This window comes from Rhyacophila brunnea, unplaced genomic scaffold (assembly GCF_057557595.1).
Source record: "Rhyacophila brunnea isolate RB1 unplaced genomic scaffold, BYU_Rbru_1.0 scaffold_17, whole genome shotgun sequence".
In the NCBI taxonomy this organism is placed as follows: domain Eukaryota; kingdom Metazoa; phylum Arthropoda; class Insecta; order Trichoptera; family Rhyacophilidae; genus Rhyacophila; species Rhyacophila brunnea.
In genome coordinates, this window is record NW_028232827.1 from 9,165,476 (window position 1) to 9,189,336 (window position 23,861).

Below are 23,861 nucleotides of genomic sequence, written 5' to 3' on the forward strand. Positions count from 1 at the left end.
ATAGTAAATGCGAGGTACTCATAAAGGCATCTAGAAAAAAAAATCCGGGGTTGATCGCGAGTAACATCTAAAGAATTAAACACAAAGCTAATGTACCTACTCGTATTTAATTGAATAAGTAAGTTTATGTATGTCCATAAAAATGTGTTCTATATTATAAAGAATGAATAAGAAATATAACATAATATTCTATTGGATATAGGTATTACAATAGGATTTTCAGAACGCGACCGTCAAATAAAAAAATTAAGCTCTCTGTAAAAATAAATCAGTAGTGTGAACGCTTGGCATTTTTGTCAATATTTGACCTATTGAATAGGTTGGCTCGCGTACTTGCGAGATAACGCGCCGACAAAGTTGTGTCAGTCGGCTTACGGCTTACGACTACGTAACGCCGTCCACCGGCGCGCGTACAATGTTGCTCTCTACGCAGTTCTATACAGCGAAGTGACAGCTAGAAGTGAGGTTATGTTTCCCAAGTTTTACTTTCAATTTTCCGGCGGCGAAAACTCCCCGGATTTCTGTGTTTCTTTTACGAAATCGTGCCCGCAATGTGAGTCCTTTATGTTTTTTAAATTATTGCTGTTGAATGGTGGTGATTTGCTACGGTTTTCGTGATTTTATTCCGGCAGTGTTGGCGACCATTATTATTGACGAATGAAAACAAATGTAGAGCTGAAAATAGATCAATATGTTGCTTCATTTCAATAACATACATTACGGAGCATTATGTTTACAGAACAACAACGAGTTAAAAATGAATTGTGGTCTAAATACATTACATTTTTATAAATTTGTTTATTTTAAGAGCTGTCATGTTCTACTTTTGTACCAACGATCATTGTTTTGCACACTGTTTTGTTTTGACAATCGCAGTTTTCATAATGTTTTACCTATAATTAACTTGTTTCTGGTTTAAATGCGGAATCCCCGTTGAATTAATAACAAAGAGTAAAAAATACTTTCTTTGGTTTATAACTGTACTTACCTACCCATTATTAATATCATTTAATTTAAATAGGTACAAGTGCACACGATTTAAAACATTACAATTAATTATTAATATGTACCTACATAAACACAGCTACTGACATCTAACTAAAAATATATATTATTTATTGTTTATTCAACAGTCATCGGTATAGGTTGATAATTAATTTATTAACTCTCTTTTGAGAGATTTGTGAAAATTTCACCCCCTTCAAGAAAATTCAGCTAGGTACTCACTGTTTAAAAACCGTCACAAATTAATGATTGAATAGGTACCTATGTAACTATTTTTTTTAATTAACACATGCCCCGGGATTGCCACGGTTTTCGTACGTCTAGCAGCTCCATTATCGGTTGTTCTTTCATAGCTGAAGAGAGTGACCGTCATAAAATGCAGTCATCTTCTAACCACCGACTCTTAATCCCTCACGGTAGGTACTCTGCATCTCTCAGGGCAGAGTTAGGGCTGCCTCTAGTAAGCTCCTTCATTGGTTCTTACCAAAACCAATTCTTTCCCCTAGTTATCTGGTATGCGCTGAATAATATGTTAAAACAAACTGCAGAATGCATCTCGGACATATTGTAGCTAGTAGTTCCTTTATCTGGAATCTCTGGACGATTGACTTGTTTAGCTGTGCCCACATTTCGAAGGCATCACTTGCCCTCCGCTCCCTTTCCCTCGGGCGCCAAGCCTAGACACCGTATAGAAAATATGAAGAAAACTGATGTTTGCACAAGCATAATTTTCGTGGCAATTCAATTTTCCTCGATCCTTTTATTTAATGGTAACAGATGTCATAGCGTTTTTCGCAATCTGTGTGAGCCTTCTTTTTCTGTTTCATATCCACTTTTTCCACTAATAGACGATCCCAGATATACAAGCTCGTCCACTGTTTATATTTTTTCATCAGCCGTTTTCCACCTACGGCTAGATATAGGTCTCTCCAACATAATACGTTTCTTATCGTTTCGTTAAGTCAGTTTAGCGAGTCAACAGGATATGTTTAATTCACTAGGTAGAGTGCTCACTGTATTTTTATATCCTTATTCCTTTAAATCTTTTGAATGTCTTTAATTAATAACTCATCTCCATTAGGTGGGTACAAGTTTATAAAATGTTATAAGTAGTGAAACGATTTAACCATGAAAATGCGCAGATGCGATTTCTTCTATTGCCCAGAAATTAGGTAGGACTAGTGTGATTATTGTTACAGTTGCTATCGTCAACTGTACTTACATCAGCAATATTGCATAGCTTTATCTCCCTCAGCGTCCCTCTGACTATGTCTTGATTATTGTTAAAACGATCAAATCTCGCGCCAATATGGTATATTTATAGTATCATACGGTCCTTACTGTTTTTAAATGATTTTCTGAAAAATTCCCTATAAACTAATAAACATTGCTTCCCTAATAAGCATTGATTGACATTACATTTTAATAATTCCTGGCTTCCAAATTATATACCCGTATAACCACTGGTATCGTACCTCTGTGCATTAACCAATTATGCTACGAGCCTCCTATCTAATTGCGATAATTTAAACTAAAAAGTACTACATGAAATGCTTATCAAATTGTGATATTATTGACTATCAGTTTCTGTGTATTAAATCAAGGAATATTAATTAAGTACATTAATTATTAACCGACTAAGTGGTTATACGGGTGCAAATCCCGTCGAGCACCGTATTTTTTTCAAATACGATTTTTTCCAGTGTGTAGATAAATATCTGAGGTGTTTTCAAGTTATGTATGTTCAATATAATATGGAATGTTGCATTCTGTGAAATATTTGTTAAATAAAAGAAATGGTTTATTAATATTGACGTATTTTACTATTTTTAGGAAAAACATTCAAATAAGAATATATTGCTATTTAAATATATTTAACATTACATACCTATATTCAGTGGCGATTCTCCCTTGAGAGCGTTGGAGCGGTGCACACCCACCCACTCAATTTATGCGAAAAGACTTTTTTTAAATGAGTATTTAATTTATATTTGATAAATTAAAAGTGTTCTGATCTATTACCGTAGTCATTAATTCATATACAAAAACAAATTCTAATATGTGTTTTTAACCGGCTATTTTAAATAATAATATTATATGTTGATGTGAGCGATATTCGCCATCGCTCGACCAAAGCGCCCAGTAATCTAATTTCGATTTCTTTGCAATGAGAAAGAGCGTCGTCTGGCGCGTGGAACAGCAATACGTAAATATTTTTTCAACGTGCTCCGGAGCGACAGTTCAAGTCGCTCTCGGCCCGAACGCGCAGATTCATCGGTTTTAAAACAATACATCCCGTATCACACGTACAATTATTGTATGACAATTTTTATTCAATATTATTATAAAAATAAATTCTTTTCACAGTACGCATTTAAATTTCTGCACATGTTGACAACATTTCTCAAATTTAGGCGAAGTACAATTTAAAAATAAACTTCAAGTTTTTTTTCAGTTTGATAACTAAATTCACAATGTTTATCAATTATGATATCTCTTCAAACTAGCTCTGTAATACGTCTGACTTTTGAGATAAAAATAAACTCAAAAATGAATTGTCTGTTATTTACAGCTTGGATAATTTTTATAATGCTGATGGCGCCTCAGCATTTAAAACATTTTAATCGAAAAAATCTCATTGACACATTTACGGAAACGGTTTTACTATTAAATTTAATTTTTACTATTCCGATGACATCAGTGGAAAGCGAAAGATGTTTTTTCACACTCAAACGGATCAAGTGTTTTAGTAGAAACACCATCGCGCAATCAAGATTGAACGCATTATGTATGCTCAGTATCGAAAAAAGAATGATACAAGAGATTCCTGACTTCAACAAACGCGTAATTGAAAAATTTGTGTCGATGAAAAACAGAAGAATGGATTTCTCATACAAATGAACAATAAATCCCGGTCACTGCCAGATACGAGATATTTCGGTACTACTAATAATTCGGTCAAAACAAAATAGTTTGTGTTAAAGTTTAAAATCCATTTTTTTTTCAAGAAAAACTGTTTTTAGAGGTACAACAAATAATAAATAGTGAGTTATTTATTATTTCTTTTAAATGTACTAAATTAAAAAAACCACTAGTTTTTTTTTTGATTTTTTGGTGAAGTTTTGATGAAGGCAAATGCCTTTTTACGGCAGTCAAAAGGTGAAAAAAGTGAACTCCCAGTAAAATAACTCACCGGTCGCCACTGCCTATATTGCTATATTATAGAATAATGTACAAATCATGTCCATTGAATAATATCGAATGTCAGAAAATAAAAATACTTCTAACTTTTCTTACAAAGCAGTTATCTACATATTGTGTAAATCCTGGTTTCAGATTTTAAATAAGTGGATATATACGTCGTCAGTTGAAAACGGTTCCGAGCTCATTCTTAATGATATTGTGTTACTTTTACTTGTTTAATTCTCAGTACCTCAATAATATTTCCAAAATTAATATTAATTTTATATCAATCCTTCCGCCATGGAAACTCGTGGAAATTTGAAAAGCAAACTTCCGATTAAATAAACAAGTCTGTCTGGACATTATCGTAACAATTTGAGAAACTAGCGTGGGAAATGAACACAGTCGACGATAGAACACGTCATTCACCAGGCGATTACTTACGATCATTATTTTAAGGGTGAACCTCCCCCGGGAATTACAATTAGAAGAAAAACAGCCCGAACTAACAGTTTACATGGAAAACACTCCAAATAAAACGTGAACTAAGAGAATAACATTTTATTTTAGGTGCGTTCTCGTTATCACGGATTGCCAACAATTTCCCATGAGACGAATTAAAACTATTTTATGGATACCTATATGCTAGGGATAGCAATCCCGGATAGAATATTCGATCTTGAGATTAGAATTTTTTAAATCCCGGAATTAGACAAAAACCAATAAAATTGAAAAAAAAACAGCCTTACCATGTAAATAGACAGTAGGTGTCAGAATCAAATGTAAAACGATTTTTTTACCTAGTGTGAGACATTGAGGCCATCCATGGACTGAAACCGTATGCGGTTTAGATCCGTGTGCCATACTAACTAAAGATTTGTGTTCATGAAAATATATTTTCACTAAATTTGTAAGTGTAAGTATATGGTATTAACGGATATGATCAGATGCTTATAATATACTTTGTGAAAATATATTTCCATGAACAGAAAAGATAAGTTTAGTATGGCACACGGTTCGAAACCGCATACGGTTTAAGTCCATGGATGGCCTAATTGTAATTTGTCTGTTGTCTGAAATTACCAAGAACATATTAAAAAAATCGGTTTGAGTACTTATGCACGCGCGTTAGAAGTTATACTTTTTTGGCGTAACAAAACAAAAACAAAACTTGTGATAACCTAGATTCTTCGACTAGCTCTTAATTATCTTGTTAAAAATTACACACCCAAGAGAAAAGACGCTTATTGGAGCGCCGTTGGTTTATTTCTATACACTTAAACTTTAAATTATATAATTATTTCTCGTTGTTTTTATTTTTTTAGGAACAACTGTCACTATGACGTTTAATTGTTTGTTTACGTAAGGAATTGCAAATGGCCGACCATAATAAATTCGTTACCTAGGCAACGAAACAATTCTACTGTCCAACTTGTGTTTGTATACAGCTGACTGATTCAGAGCTAACTTCATATTGTCGCTCACTTTCGTAAGGGTGTGCGCGCGCAGCTCTCAATTTCACTCTCTACCAAACGCCCCAAAAGAAGTATAACTTCAAAAACTGATTTTTAAATAAAGAATAAAATGTGGGGATTTTAAATGAAAAATATACTTACATTTGAAACTGTAACCGAACCATATGAATCTATCATGATGATTTTGTTTTAGCGTATTGATTTAAAAATGTATGGAGTTATTATTTTTTTTGACTAACCTGCGGCCTACACAATTAAAGACCATTATCTTTAATCCATTAATACCTATAAGGAGATTAAGTAATCGCATTTCTTCACGATAACCAAGAAGATATTTTTCTTTCTTAAAATAACAAAAATCAATTCCAAATTCCCGATATTCAATCCCAAAATTCCGCAACTGCGAACCCTAGTAGGTTAGTACAACTTCAATGCAAGGTTCACTAGAAAGACAATTCTTCTCATTAGTCGTTGCCTCATTACCAACTGGAAAGTCCACACACAAGTTGACAACATCTTAAAAACTTAAAAAGGAATCTCGGCATGGCCTATTAAATATTAGAAAAATAATAATAATGAAGCAGATACATGTTAAGGAAATACTTCACTAATAAGAAATATTGATTTTTTTGTGAAGATTGTTTATACACAGAAAATGTTATGGGGGGGGGGGATAAATATCCATAATAATTTATTATTGATTTGTAATAGGGCGGGAGGGGAGTATGACTACGGGTGTTTGTTTACCTTCGAGTTATTGTGACCTCTGGCATCCACAAGTCGTTGGTGAATGAGCGTGGCCCAACGGTCATAATTATTAAGATTGTCAGTGTCTTTTTGTATCATCTGCACTACCTTGTCTTTTGGACATGGTTGCGCCAATTCATGAGTGCCACGGATCTTCCAGTGACACAAACTTTGCATGTCGTAGAATTTCAAGAGGGGTTGAACCTGTTGATAAGGCAAATCATCTTGATTACGATCCTCAGTCATGAGGTCCTGACAAAAAAGAAGAAGTAATATTCCATTCATCCAAATAATGCATATTATTTTTGTTCAAGGGATGTACCTACTTCAATGTTTGGCATAAAATGTTCATACAAAACAATTATATGTTTGAATCCTATTTCACACATATATAGGTAGACTAGATATGACTGTGATATTGAAAACTGTACCTAACTTTTTTAAATTATACATCACATGTACGACTCAGTACCTAAATTGTTAAAATGTTTGTTTTAAATACACTAATAGCGGCGTTTCTTATCAGTTTTGAATCGTGACCCAAATTAGGGTTTTAGTACCCAAGACAATATGAATAAAATAACACATATAGAGTTGGGTTTCGGGATTTTCCCGACGGGAATTCTCGAGAATTTTTCAAGATTTTAAATCCCGGATCTCGATCTTTTCTCGGGATTCGGGATTTCTTTATTATAAAATATTAACTGAAAAACGATTTTCTATATAAAAAAAACTGGACAGGAAAAGACTGGTCGGGGCATTTAACACAATTAAGCCAACGTCGACTCAAAATGAGCGCAATTTTTGCAACATCAGGGAGTTTCGTCTCAAAAGCGTACGCGATTGTCAGACGCAGCGATTGACAGTCTGCGCTTTTTGAAATCCTATTTTGATAAGTAATGTTTTGAATTATTTTTGTTTTCCTACTTCTATTTTGTTTGTCTTCTTACATAAATAAAAAAATCATTTTTTTTTGGAATTTGTCTGTTTTTACACCGATTTTAGGATTTTTACAGGTTTTTTTAAAATTTCCCGATATCTCGAGAATTATTTTCTGGAATTCCCGAATCTCGAGAATTCAAAATATCATCATTTCGGGAAATCCTGAATCTCGAGATTGAGATTTTCTCGGGAAATACCCAACTCTAAACACATATAAACAAAAAATAAATAAATTTTAATAAGACAAAATAGAGTACCTATTGGTAAAAACACTAAATCTTATTAACATGAACCTTGGCTTTGAATAATTTTTGAGAGTTCATCAAATATTGGTGTTATATGAGACAGGCTGGACTTTAGGACATCTCCGGGCTGCAGCCTATTTCTAAATTTGGTTTTCATTATAGTTAGAGCTCAAAACTTTGACTCGCAGTCTTGTTGCAAAGGCAGCAATACATTCAGTGCTTCATTTACTAATATTGGTTTTTCATTTTTTAAATTTCAACCAGAATGCACACAAAGAAGTGCCTCGTCACTTTGTATTTCAATGGAATTGTTCTTCTAGTTTATTAATATTGACAAAAAATAATCATGTAAGTCATTAATAAATAAATTAAATGGCATAAGTACTTACGTATCTCAAGAATGTTATGTTGCGAATATTTTGCCAAGCACACAATATACTAATCGACCCAATTTTGTCCATTCATCAAATCCATAGGTTAAGAAATGCTGACCTATAGGTACACTTTTTATTTTTATTTTTTAATTTATTAAAATATTAATTCATTTTTTGTATCGAAGTATTAGCACTTATTGTAACAATTACAATAACAGTCTAAACAGTCTATCTCGCTCTAAAATTTAACACAGCCTATTGTAACAATTACAACTATATTATACAAGATTTGATAATGAAAGATTATTTTTACTAAAAAATACAAAAAAAACCTCAGAAACATACACATACAAAATAATGGGCCGAATGGGATTCGAACTCCCATGTTTCACTATTCGGGTGAGTGTTCTTATCCAGTAAGCTAATGCACTTCTTTCGCATACATAAGCACGTCATACACAATATAATTTTTTTGTTCTCCACAAAAGTGTTTTTCTCTAGTAAAACGTAAACCACTTTAGCCTTGGTTGCCATGTAATGCAAATCTATGTAACGCGGAGTACCTAGTAATTCAAGACGAATAGTCTCGGGAGATGAGTTCCAGCGATATTGCCGGATGTGGAAGGGGCGAAGGCTTCGCCGGGTGAGGGGGTCGTTTGTTCGGCGTTCCAGTAATTAAATCTACACACCCTCGGGGATGTTTCAGAGAGGGTATGTACAGCGCCAAACGAATTGCTTTTGCTTCCACCGGCCCGGCCCGGGCGGTTATGCCTAGTGGACTGGCGGCTGAGGCATAACTTCGGTGACTATTGTGATTGCTTTATGTAGAGATAACAATGGATTTACAAGTTATACACGTCAAAATAAGACTAAGGAATATATTCACAATAATTATAAACACACATTTTCATTACTAACAAGTCTTTAACATGCACGAAGACTAAGCAGTTTGTTCAAGTTCGATATTTACTCTATTAAAAAGAGATAAACTAAAATATGCATATTTCTTGTAAACTCAGAAATTTAAAATTCGGTACACATTCGACTGCTTAGGTACTCTGCGGAAGGCTAACTCCATTTGGGCAAATTGCAAAGGAGGAAAATCTTAATAGTTTAACTATCCAGCCGAATTTAACAATTTCAAAAATACACTTGAATTTTTTTTTACAAATAAGCTGCACTATGAATTAATACACTATTTTAGCTTGCCTTTTATAAAGAAAATTTATATAAAAAGCGGAGTTGTTCCATTTACGATATTAGAAATTTGGTACTTGCAGTTAAGTGGTTTGTGTGAAGAACGATAACGCATTTATATATAGGTTACGGAGTTTGAAAATTTGTGTGAGGATAGAAGTTCCTAAGTTCCTCTGTCCAGCGGGTTTTAGGATGTCGTTTAGTGATCCTTGGGTACCAGTGTAATAAGAAATTTGTCCAGCGGTTGTCCATTCGCTGAACGACACGCCAGCTCATTGTCATTGCGACCTTATCCATTGATTTATTTTGTGGTTCAGGTTGGGTACAGATTCGAGTCCTGTCCAACTTTTTCGGAGATGTTTTCAAACTGTGTTCAATTATTAACAGTCATTATTTATGTCTACGTGTTTATTGGGTGTGTATTGTATTTTTGTATTTGTTGAAAATGTATCTCTGTGTGAACTAATCGTATGGATAATATATTATTATTTTATTTTATTTTACTTAAATTTAGAGTACAAACGTCGGAATGTAGATCATTATTTAACATTATGTAAATGACATTAACTAGTATTTGCATCCTACATCAGAAGGAGAGTTTCGGTCTGCTTGTCAAATTAGCGTATCTATTCGATTTTGTCAGGTGAGTGTAGAATCGAAGTAGACAAACTGAGAAACGACATGCTCCAGATATTATTTCGACTCGGGATACCAGAACACACTTAAATAAACATTTTCGGTAATTGCATGTGTCAGCTGACGACATACTGTAGAATAAATTATTAATAATGAATATGTTTCCCTTCAGTATTTTGAAATAATACAAATTTTTGAAGTTATACCAGGCGCGTTTGGGAAATCAGATCAGAGTGTATTTTTGGCGTGTGACATGTAACACATAATTTATTTTTTCACAAAAAAAAACGCACTCGATAGGATTCGAACCACCGATTGTTCGGTTATCAGCCGAACGCACTACCTTTACGCCACAGTATGATACTGCAGTCGTGACGATTATACAGTATAATATTATAGTTTAGAATTGTTCCGTTGCCTAGGCAGCGAATTTATTATTGTCGGCCATTTGCAATTCTTTACGCAAACAAACTATTAAACGTCAGAGTGACATTTGGTACTTTAAAAATAAAAACAACGAGAAAACATTGTATAATTTAGTAATATAAGTTAAAAAGTATAGAAATAAACCAACGTCGCTTCAATAAGCGGTCCGTTTTCTTACGTGTGTAATTTAACAAGATAATTAAGAGCTAGTCGAAGAATCTAGGTTATCACAAGTTTTGTTTTTGTTTTATTACGCCAAAGAAGTATAACTTCTAACGCGCGTACATAAGTACACACACCGATTTTTTTTAAATTCGTAAGATCAATACACGGCAGTAACATTTAAAAATGATTTCGTGCATATGTTTTTGACGACGCGGATTATAAACATCCAAACGCCAAAGAATTATAACTTCTAGAGCGCGTACATAAGTACACCCACCGATTTTTTTTTATATATAAGCACAATTTGTATACGAAATTATTTTTATCTGAATTTATCGATATATCTATTGGACGTAATTCATTATTTTAAACATACGAGACACATCACGCACGTGAAACGAAAATCGTGTCGACATTCGAAAAAATATATGAAATTGAATAAAATAAAAAAAGGATAAGAAAATTAGTTGTATCGAACAGTTTGTAGGAGATGTTTCATTGTTATTTTTAATTAAAATTAAAATTTATTTATTAATTAAAATAAAAAAAATATATTGTTATAGTTATAACCTCTGTAAATATACAATCCGATTATGCGAACAGCGTTGCTGACCTCACGTAACAATCAATCGAAATAATTATTTAATACGTATGTAAACATAATATTTGTTTATATTTGACACCATACATTTTTGTGAAGAGGGGCAGGATTTTATGTTACGCTACTGTTTTATAATATCCATCGTTATTATTATGGAATTGAATAAAGTCTTACTATATTGATCGGAATTTTAAATGGGTGAAGTTTATTATACTTTTTACTTTCGAGCAGAGGCTAGTGCGTTGGTCTTGCCATCGGCGGTCTCATGTTCTAGTCACGATGACTGGGTAAACTACGTTGACAATAATTATTAAAATATACAAATCCAAATAAAATACAAATCCAAAGTAATACAGAGAATACAAATTCTGCATCTTATCGTTTAAAAGAAGAACGTTTTGTCCTAAAATCTATATCTGATTAAAACAGCGATATAATAATTATTGTTATGTTGGTAGGTTGGTACAGGAAAGGATGGCTACAATCACCGCCAACGTCTAATAGCGGATATGAAATAGACGGAAATAGAATAATTAAAATTCAGAAAGTTAAACATTAATTAATGTCCCGCGCCCACTATAAATTTTAATTTAAAGAAAGTTTTGAAAAAAAAAAACATTAGGCAACTAATTATAATTCGCTTGTGACTCTAATTATATGGTTTTTAGCCAAAAAAAGCCATAATAATTAACACATTTGTGAAGTTTGATCCCTGGTAGGAATATAAACCACATTAACTTAAGGGTGGGTAAACAAGTATGAGTTGATTTCATCATCATCGGCCTGAATCTATCCACTGCTGGATGAAGGCCTCTTCAAGCTGATTCCACTTCTCTCGGTTCTGTGCGTTGCGTTGCCACGTACTTCCGCAGAACTTTATCATTTCATCGATCCAGCGCCCTCCATGTCTAATTTGCGGACGTTTTGTACCTCTTGGATACCACTGGATGACTAAAGTTTTCCAACGATTGTCCTTTCTTCGAGCTATGTGTCCAGCCCATTTTCATTTGAGGTTTTTAGCAAACTCTATTACATTGCAAACCCTTGTCTGTTCCCTTATTCACCCATTCCTCTTTTTGTCCTTTCGCGTATGCCCAGCATGCACCTCTCCATACCACGTTGTGCTACTCTAAGTTTCTGGATCTCTCTTTTACTTAGGGTCCATGTTTCACACGCATATGTGATTACGGGAAGCACACACTGATTATACACTTTGAGCTTTAGGCACGGGGGGGGTCACTTTTAAAGACATTATTCAGGCGGCCAAAAGCACTCCAGCGTAGCTTTACTCTACGAACAATTTCATCAAATATACATAGATCTATATACACTTGTTGTCCCATATAGATGTAGTTTTTCATAGATAAATAAAAAATTCAGTAATATCAGTCGAATGATATAAAAAATGTTGACATTATAAAATACGAACATACGAGCCATATGATAATATACTTCCACACTCGAATATAGATACCATTATTGTATAAGTTGTAGAGTAAAACACGGAGGATATAGGCCTCCACTGAGTGTAGGTTATATTAATTGCCATCGAGGAACGGTTGTTAACTATTCATCCGACTAATTGGGTATTTATACTGAGTATCAAAATATATACACTGAAACACAACGCTTTTTACCAGCCGCGAGATTGAACCCGGGATCGACGACACTGTAGAGACCGCCTTACCAACTAAGTCATGCGTGGATGTACGATAACTTGCTTTGCGTTACATAAGTAACTATCATTTCAGGGATATGTTTCCAAGGACTACAATCCAAACCTTACAAGGAATCTCGACTACACGCGTATAAATCTTTTCTCCAATCTCGAAAACAAAATACAACCAACTCGAGTATTTCAATTATGCGCTTTCCACAGAAACATTCGCCTCAGACCCTTTCGGATGGTTGAGCTTTAAGCTTTGGAGGTCTGTTGAGGGCGCCGGGACGTCTTCGCAGCGATGGACGCCTGAGATTTATGAGCTTATCCGCGAGAACCGGAACCAAACAATGAATGCATGGTTGCTTGAACTGTTTGGATTCGCATAAACCTGAATCCAGCGACGGTTAGTTTAATAGCATTTGTAAATAGATTCGGCCTATTAAATATAACGATTAATACTCCACAATAGAGAAGAATTCTCATACAGCTTGTTGATTTTGTTATAAAATGTCGTTGTCAGCATTATTTAGTTAACACTAAAAAAAATAGATACTTACATAATATTATATAGTAACAAAAAAAAAAAACTTCATCGCCATTCTATTTACCATCATTCCATGTTGTGAACGTCTTGGATTTAGAATTTCTAATGATTACTATAGTAATAATTCTGACAGATAAATACAATTGGCTGTTTCCTAGGGAGGATTCATCGCAGGGTTAGAAATGGACCGGTTCATGAAATCTCCGAGAGTATCTCTTCGTCTCGTAGAAAAAATAATTTAACCTTCTGAGCTAAGTAGGTCATAATATAACAAAAAATCTAACACTAATTTTTATAAAATGCACATAACATTAGATAAATTTGTGTGTTAATATTTTCGGAAAATTGTAATTGTACTCCGGATTGTAATTTTTTTCATTTCGAGCTCTAATTTTATGCAGTTTTATTTTTACAAGAAATTTGTCAGCCACTTGCCCGACTTATTAGGTACATACATCGAAAAACAACACGTGATTCGTGGCTTCATAGGTGGACTGGTGGACGCATTACCACTCGTCGTCGACAGAATATAATATCTCTATGAAAGAAATCTAATTTAAACCTTTAACTAATCATAATCATCTCGATGAAACCCTCCCTTTAGTTGGAAATTGGGAGCGGAATGCAGAAACATTTGTCATAACTAAAATTTCCTTAGCAGAAAACACTATGAGCCCTATGCAGAATCCAAGATTTCAATCTTAAGGATCAGTTGCCGAAAAGCATGACTTAACTATAGACTATACTGAGTATAGAGTTAAGGAATCCTTAACCATAGACTACTTTTGTTATGAACACGCCCCTTTCTGTATTACCATGATTACGCATGAGTGTAGGACCGTAACAAAAATATCGATATTTTGAAGTATCAATACTTTATGAAAGATACATCGATATTTTGCTATTGATAATTTCTTTCGATAACGATGGATATATAATAAAATTATAAATAACCCTTCGCAAACAACAATAATTTGACAACGATATTTACAAAAATGGCCCCCACGAGGCGGGAGGGGCTAACATGGCTCTAGCCAGGGGGGTCAATCAGATAAGTGAGATAAACACACATCACAAATTTGCTCTAATACTAAGTCGCCCGCGTACTATTTTATTTCAACGATTTTAACAATAGTAGTACGATGCATTTTTTCATTATCGTATGTCGATACTTGACAACTCCGCAATTCATATAGATATAAATTCTAATGGTTTTAAGTTTTGTACTATTCCATTTGAATCGTTTTTTGCGACACGGGTATCGCCTTTCGGCATCTTCGGGCACTATGCACACTCACCAATGGTAAATACAATTGACACACCGACCCGGGTCGTAAAAAAAATACATATTCACTGCGTCCAACGCAACTGGTGCGTTGCCCATCAGGTGGCCATTAGATATAATTAGCATGTTATTTAAATGTGGTAATTAAATATTAATTAAATGGTCCGCAGTGAATGGGGACTGCGGACCTTTTAATATAGACATATATTAAAAAAATACACAAAATCACTAAAAATACAGTGAATATCCTTAATTTGACCTCGAACACCATTTGAATGCTGTATTTCGAAAACGTTGCTTGACACATTTTAGAAAACAATGACATAAGTTGCAAAAATCTTCATATTACCTAAATACACAAATGTTAGTAGTTTTTTTAAAGACAACGGTTAACATTTGCTATAAAATAATATATTTTACATCTACCTACCTATTTACTTTTATACCTATAGAATTGTTTTCACTTTTTCACATCTTTCACATTTTTTTAGAGACAATTGATTTAAAAAATATGATGTGTGATTATTTAATTTAAAAATCTGATTGGAGAGTTTAATAAAAGTAAATAGTCACACATAATTTTAAATCAAATTAGACTGTATCTTATTTGCAGAAATACCTCCAAATGCATAATTGTGTAGTTCACAATAATTATGGATCAAATCCATCAAAATGAATCCTGAGATATTTGAACCTAAAGTTAAAACTCCTTTTGTAAAATTCATGAATGTTTTCACTGTACTTATATATTTACCAAATTTGATTGTACATGGTTCAATTTAAATAAATAGTCGAAACGTAAAGTATATTCAGTCTTTATTGATGTGTATTAGCAAATTAATGTTAGCAAATACCTCTTCTGCTGAAGGAACTGTCAAAATGGACTTGATTTACATTCAATTTGATGTCTTATCAATACTAGTATTGTCATTTATGCGGTAAATTGTAGAGCAACGATTGTGATATTTACACAAAATATATAAATCTGTTTTATCTAGCCACTGAAACAAAATAATCGAATTTTATGAAAATTGGACTTGATCCATAAGACACCCAATTCTCCCGTAGCGCCTAAACTAAACTGTCTCCGAGATTTTCAAGCCAGGAAATGCGGCTTCTTATGCTGCTACGTCTACTATTGATATTTCGCCGAGGATTTGTGGACTTTTGGTCCTCTCCTTATTTTACAGAGATGTTGTGCCTATTTTCCTAATTGTGATGTTACGCATAACTTCCTGGATAACTTGGATATTTCCAAAAGGATTTCTCGATATTTAAGGACGTGACTATTAAGCGCGAATCAAATTGAGGTGCATGTCGCATACTGTCACGCCGTCGCGGCGACAAATTTAATCTATGGTTTCGTCATTTTGCAGAATATTTTGACCGATCACCATCTCTGTAAATTCAGCATTTCGCAACTATCACTCAATCCACCTAAAGTAAAACACGTTGTTTAAATAAAATATGTTTAAAGTTAATATTAATAAGTAAAATTTAATAAAGTTAAATTCAAACCAAACAGAGCTTATAATTATGTAATTTTGCAAATCAATATATCAGGCAATCTGGGATCTGATTTTGACAGTTGCAGTGACAGTGGGACCACTCGTTTGAGAAAAAATATGCTTGTGCAAAAAGCTATGCTCAGGCTTAGTATCTTAAAACGGCGCTGATTAGTCCTATCCTACGTTGAAAAGTAACTGATCCCATTTCGTATTAAATTATCGTAGGTATAATAATGTTTTAACATTTTCCGTATCCTACACGCTCTCTATATAGGGTTTGCGATAAAAATACGCCATTTCGAAATATCAACGTGACTTTTTGATTCTCTTGAGACTTCCCAGTCCACTGCACGAAAAAGGTTATTGATCTTTCAAGTTGTCTTATTCAAAATTTACTACTCTGGATACCGAAATACATATTATTCAGTATTCCGAACAGTAAAATTGTGAGTGTTGAACGGTTTTCAGCATTTGATCATCCCACGCAACGCAATATTATAGTTTATCATATTAACAATTAAGCCAAAAGTAAATGAATAAAAAAACGGTTCTATACGTTTATCCCGGAGACAGCGGCAAACACATTTTGAAAATAGTCGAGATACTGGATTATTTGTTAGTTTGAGTTAGTTTAGGTTAGGTTATCCTAACACGTAATCCAGTATATCGTCTATTTTCAAAATGTGTTTGCTGCTGTATCCAGGATTTAACCGACTTGTACCAAAAAAACTAATATTTTTTATTAAATCAATATCGCCAATGTAAACAAAACAGCTATTTTTACATACGACTCATACACAATTAGAAGCCATTATAGATGTAGTATTTCAATATTGGTGGTCCTGTCAAATTAATTGCCTTTAAAATAAAGGTTTAATTTTAGTGTTCGAATTTTGAACTATTTTACTTTTACTATCTTTTATGTCAATAGTTATCGTCATTTTCGGACAGGTTTGCTGATTCCTATTCCATAAATAATTAAAATACAAATGATTTTTAATATTAACATAAGCATATTTTTAATACTTTTTTAAGTTATACTTCTTTTAGGGCGTTTGGTAGAGAGTGAAATTGAGAGCTGCGCGCGCATACCGTTACGAAAGTGCGCGACAGTAAGAAGTTAGCTGCGAATCAGTCAACGTATACAAACAAACGCAAGTTTGATAGTAGAATTGTTCCGTTTTTAACGAATTTATTATTGTCGACCATTTGCAATTCCTTACGTAAACAAACGATTAAACGTCAGAGTGACAGTTGTTACTTTAAAAATAAAAACAACGAGTAATAATTATATAATTTAGTATATAATAAAGTGTATAGAAATGAACCAACGGCGCTCCAATAAGCGGCCCCTTTTCTTGAGTGTGTAATTTAACAAGATACTTAAGAGCTAGTCGAAGAATCTCGGTTATCACAAGTTTTGTTACGCCACAGAAGTATAATTTCTTTTATAGTGTTAACTGTCAATTCATGGTGCAACTGCATTTTATTATTTGATTAATTATTTCTAATTAAATGGAACACAATTTTATAATACTTATTCCACTTTTTAATTCGATTCTGTATCGGTTTTGTCCTCTTCAAGTTGATAATGTCCCTTTGAAAAGGACGAAACCGGTACACAATTTAATTAAAAAGTGGAATAAGTATAGGTATTATAAAACTATGTTTTATTTAATTATAAATAATTAATCAAATAATAAAGAAGTATAACTTCTAACGCGCATAAATACACGAACCGATTTTTTTGTGTATATATGTGTATATTATGTGGATGTGTTATTACATAAAATGCAAGTTGTAATACATTTGAAATTATTGATTAACTGTGAAGAATATATTTTCGGTCATTTACATTAATTTCCAATGTGAGCTAATTTTTGTTATCTTCTATTTATTCACAAATAAAAGTTTTTTTATCAGTTGCCTGATGTCATGATAACGCGATTAGATTGCGAGTGTTAATTAATATAATAATACAAACACTATTTAGCTCAGTACGTAGGCACTTAATAATTAAATATGAATGCATATTTGACGTTTTTATCATCATCATCAGTCGGAGTCGATCCGCTGCTGGATGAAGGACTCCCCTAGCTCCTTCCACCCGTAGTTGTTCGCTGCCACGTACACCCACCGAACTTTATGAGTCCCGTCTATCCAGCGGATCTTAGGGCGTACCTGTAGTAGTTTAGTCCGCTTTGGGTACCACTGTAAAACAACTATGTGCTGAGGTTGTCCACTCGTTAAGCCCCACTGATAATTCCACCTAATCTTTTATTAGTTTATTCTACTTTTACACTTACACGTCTAATGACAACGGAAGTAAACTAGACATCGCGTAATCCGACAAAAATGTACAGTCCTGTTGAACCTTTTATGTTAATCAACTTATTTTGTATCCACTTTAAATACCAAATATATCGGTATTGTCTGATTTTTAAAACCGGTATAAAATACTAAGATACCGGTTTTGAAATACCGGTATTGAAATCCCTATTAATACACTAAATTACTCATGATGCGAAATATTATATTTTTGTATTTGGCTGGCTATACTTCAATATTTTATTCTGTAATCTGTCATCAATCAAAGGAATAATTTAACCAGTGTGTACTTTCCTAGGTATATCATTATTCTATTATATATTGGATCAGTAATTGTGTATTATTTAGCGATTGTACGTTTTGTACGTATTATTTAGTAATAAAAGTTATTTACGTGTGAAAAACTCGATAAAAATGTTCCTTCTCGTGGAAATCGCATATTAAAGACATGCAAACACACAATCAATCTTATAAAATGTGAATATATAAAAAATATATATTAAAGTAAAATCAATCGCATAATTATAATATAACACGGTGGAAGGTGCGTTGACATTGACCTAGCTTTATTAATTAAAAAAAAGACTACATACATCGGATGCAGAAAGTAAAGTGGTGAGGATGGATATTAACCGACCTAAGATAGGAATTATTTCAATAATACTTTCTTTTATTTTTGGAAAAGTAAACAATTATGCATAACGGTTTGGAAACATTGACGTATTATCAATGTTTGGAAATACAGTTTTGTTAATTTTATAATTTTTGGGTTATTTACGTTGGTTGTGGTGGACGGGCTATAAACACACCCTCAGAACGACCCAAATATATATATAAAAGAAATAAATAATCATTTGAATAATGAAAATATAACAATGTGAATGATAATGTGAAAGGATTTGAAACGATAGATATGTATAATAGAAGGAGATGGTTGATGAAATTGGTCAGGCACGGAAGTACAATTTAAAAAAACATGTAATGACGGAAGTAAATTGCCCTGCCGGCGACAGTATTTATTATCCGTTAAACAAAAAGAAAAATTTGTTTCATGATTTTTTTTTGCAGAAATACCTGTTTTTCGTTATAGATAACTCCAGTATACTGTGGTACAATAGACGATTCGTGGTTGTATTGTTTGCTGAAATGCCCATTTCAATACCATTACAACTGCAAGCCGCGATTATAATGGTTACACTCAGCGTTGCCAATATAGCATTTTTCTTGCCAGATCTAGCATTTTTCAACAGGCATCTAGCTTGTAAAAAACGCATCTGGTATGTGGCATTTTAACTAGCGTTTTTTGATGACTCCAACACGTTTGAATGTGCTGAAAATACGGTAGATATTTAGTATATTTATTTTCATGCGTATCAAATTTCATCAGATATTGACTTTGTTCTTGGTAGAATAAGTAAATTTACTACTGACTATTTTATTCTCATAAAATGTAGTGTTTTTTCTACCAAATAGCTTGTTTTCGTACCCCATCTGGCATGTTTTTGTCAACGATAGTTGGCAACACTGGGTACACAATACTAATGAATCTATAAACGTCTCCAATATGATATAGCTTGCTTGCATATCTTGGTTTATGTATGCCATGCAATGACATTAATATGGACGAAGCATCTGGAAAAAAATGACACTCACTTTTTTGTCGGGTCTGCCGAATGGCATAATCTGTTCTAACGCCATTACAATAAAGGTGGTATTGCTATAAATTCCCGATGCTTTTTGTCGGGTCTGCCGAATGGTTCGGTTCGAACGGGTTCGCTCAAATGAACATTGACACTAGAAACACTGTTCTAACGCCATTACAATAAAGGTGATATTGCTATAAATTCCCGATGCATGATATCGCATAATGGAAATTGCGTGACGTCTACCTATACATGTGCGAATACCGCTATGCACGAATTTACTTGCTAGCCTGTATTGAGTGCGTTGTCCGTTAAAAATGTCATTGATGCCATGCAACTATAGGAACGAGTGCTTCCCAACATTGTTCAGACTAGACGTTTTAAAGTCTTTTTGTTGGATACGACCAGCTCATTTTATTATATTCCTGTGTATTATTATTTTATATTAATAATAATTGTAAGGCTAATTATATATATTTTTTTTGTTTTCAGGTAATTGCATCATAAGTGATTTTATTTAATATATCAACATAAGTGATCAACTTCGTTTCCTCCGCAAAATAGCTGAAAAGGAAACAAGCAAAAATTCCTTCATACTAACTGAGTCGAAACAAACTATATACGGTAATCAGTGTCAAAAAAAAGTGCAAAGTTCTAAAATTCCAGGAATTTATGAAAAATTAAGTCCGCCAACCTTTTCCTCTATCACATTTTATGTCGTTTTCTTTCGGTAGTTCACATTAAATCGATTTATTTTTTAAATATCTTTGAATGTTGTAAAAATAAACTATAGAGAATCAAAAATATTAAACTTGTGATACAGTTAATTATTCTACACCATAAAAAGGTGGTCGTCTGTTTTTGGTGCCAATTTCAGATGATATAGTTTCCTCATGTTATTCTAGATTGCAAAAAATAATCGAAACAACATAAAATATCAAGAAAAGGAAATTAAGATTTTCAAAAACTTAATATCGTCAAATGTTTGAAAAAAGAACAATGATAATATAACTAAACACATACGATACATAATTATTGTGACAGTTTTTGGTCGTTGATTCTAATTATTGAAATTTAGACGTCAATTTAAATTGAAAAAATACTGTTTTTAAATTAATAATACTTAGTTTAATCTGTTTTTTCCACCACGATTGATCTAGTATGGAAAAAGGTTAGAAGTATTTTAAATACGGTTTCATAGTAAAGAAAATATCGCGAAGTATTTGACAATTGTGTTTACTCAAGGATACTAGTTCTCCAGTAGTGTAACGTGGATGAGATTTTTGTCAGTTTAGTATTAAAAGGATAATAATTATTACGTCGGGTCGTGATCTTTTGGCGAGGAGGATCAGTGCCGGTTCGGTCCGTGTGATGAGCTGCGAAGGGCCGCATCGAGGCAGCGGCGGCGGTGGCATCGCGTCCAGGCGCTCGCGGTGAGCGTGTCGGCGCGCGACCGTGGCGGGATTCGGGCGACACGCGGCGCTGCACGCGGGCGCCGCGGGAGGAGGGGCGGCGCGCGCGTCCTACCCCCACCACCATAACCACCACACCCACCACCAGCACAACCAGCAGCAGCAGAGGCACCACGCCGCGCACCATGTCGGAGCAATGCAGGCGCAGCCGCAGGCGCATGTCGTCACGGCCGCCCCGCTCAATGCCAGTAAGTCACTTTTTGTCTATTAATAATTTCCACCAGTTCTTTATGCAAAAAGATCTCTTTAGCCATGGTCAGCGGCGTGTTTCTTTGACGAAACCGATTCGTCAGAAAATGTAAAAAGGGCCTCCTTAGAGTTTAAACCGGTCACAATATAATTAAGTCACATTTCTCACAAACTGAGTGTAAAATATTACATTATATTTTTTTATCATAAGGGGTCTCTAAGTCAGTCAGGCCTATACGCCACAAAACGCGTCACTGGCCGCGGTAGCCTAAATTCACCTGCGCATCTATTCTATACACAAGACTGCTTTCACCCTTTACGGCAGCTAAATAGGGTAGGAAAGTATCGAAGTATTAACACTTATTGTAACAATTACAATAAGTTAACCGTTTCTGGGTCCATTCTATACTGATCGACCGCTAAAGTGATAAAGTGATAAATAGTATCGAACTTAGGGTAGGTTTGTATCAAAGTATTAGTACTTATTGTAACAATTACAATAAGTTGGTTTTTATTGTTGCAATAAGTGCTATATTTCAACAGCAGCAAGATAGGTGCTGTTAAAATAAAGCACTTATTGCAACAATAAAATCAAACTTATTGTAATTGTTACAATAAGTGCTAATATTTTGATACAAACCTAACCTAAGTTTGATAATACATATTTATCACTTTAGCGGTCGATAAGTATAGAATAGACCAACAGAACTGTGAAAACTATACCTACAATGCGCTGAAGACCATGACAAAAATATCATAACGTATGGGGCAGATTATTATGTGGATTAGGTGTGTCGATGGTTATAAACTGAAAAAAATAAAAACAACTTATAGAACATTCGACACTTGTGACTTTTTCAAAATCACTCTTCAGCGAGAGAAGAAGACGTATTCGTATTCATTCATAATGGTTCTAGTTAAAAAAAGTGGGTATGTATATTATATTGACTAGCTCAGTGATTCCAAACCTTTCTGTATAGCAGAATCCTCGGGCATTTTTTTAGAAACTCTAGGAACTTATACCTATTTGAAAGTCCAGATAGTACAATAATTATTATAAAATACTGGCAGAGCCAGCTGCCTCGATAGGCCTTGGCATCCTAATCTAATATAAATATGTATGACGTAAGTATTGTATAATAAATTATACTATTATGTAAGGTGACGGATAGAAAACGCGTTTTTAAAAGTGATATTATCTGTGATTATGTCGAGTTTTATAAGATTATGCTTGACTCAAATTGAAGTATGTTCGGGACTCGAAGTGAAGGTTAATTGGTGCGTTTTCCAAAATGTTTTAGGATCAGCGCTCAAAATGGAAAAGTTTACGAACCGGAGCGCTCGACAAATTTTCTGAAGATATTTACATAGTCATCAAATCGTATGTGAATTTTATAAAAAATAAATGTGTCAGATTTCATATTCTATGGCCTATCTAGCTCAGACGGTCAACATATTTTTTCCACGAGACGGAGCGATAATTTTACAAATTTCACTAGCCGGAACGGCGCTCCGGTGCTTTCCGTTCCATTTCGAGCCCTGTTTAGGATAATAATATAAGGGGATACATGCAAAGCCGTGGGCAGTGATACATCGAGACAATATGCCGCTTAGCAGTCTTTTGACAAAACCGCCGCCGGCGATTTTTTTTTCGATATGTAGTTATTTTAACATATTAAAAGCCCAATAAATTTAAATGCTTTGACAGAAATAATATTAACAGTACATAGGTGGTGATCTTTATAACCGATAACTGGGTTCCTCGATTTTGACATTAAAGTTAGAAAATACATAATAATTGTTTAAATATGTGACGTTAAACTATTTTTGTTCTATTACCAAATTTGTAACTTTTGCGAATTCGTCCGCGGAACTTCGGTTCGGTATCACTGGAATAGCTTAAGTAAAATTTAGCTTAATGGTCCATTTAACATGTTTCAACTGGTTTTTATTATGTACTTTAATGGTCATGAATATTTTACTTCTGCTGCATGTGGAGGTCACGCTCATTTTTTTGAACACAGTGTAACTGCTCACCGAGATGTTGGGTTTGACCCCTCTGCACTCCTCTCTACCCTTCCGTTGTAGGAATTAGTGTATGGGCTTGCAGGAGGGGGACGTATGCGCGGGGCATATGGATAAAACTTAACATCTTGTGGTTATGTCAGCGGACAGCTTTAATCCGCTTTAAATATGCATACTTACCAATAAATATGATATAGGTACTTACATT

General features: G+C 33.9%; 1 protein-coding gene across 1 annotated transcript in view; it reads left to right on the forward strand.

The window, feature by feature from the left end:
- The first annotated feature begins 361 nt into the window (after positions 1–361).
- The window catches only part of Camta (Calmodulin-binding transcription activator), a 604,660-nt gene continuing 581,160 nt past the window's right edge, over positions 362–23,861 (forward strand). The window contains exons 1-2 of the mRNA XM_085944160.1: positions 362–553; positions 20,460–21,627. Coding sequence (XP_085800286.1) covers positions 21,576–21,627 — 52 coding nt within the window. The 5' untranslated portion in view covers positions 362–553; positions 20,460–21,575. The remainder of the gene's footprint in view (positions 554–20,459; positions 21,628–23,861) is intronic.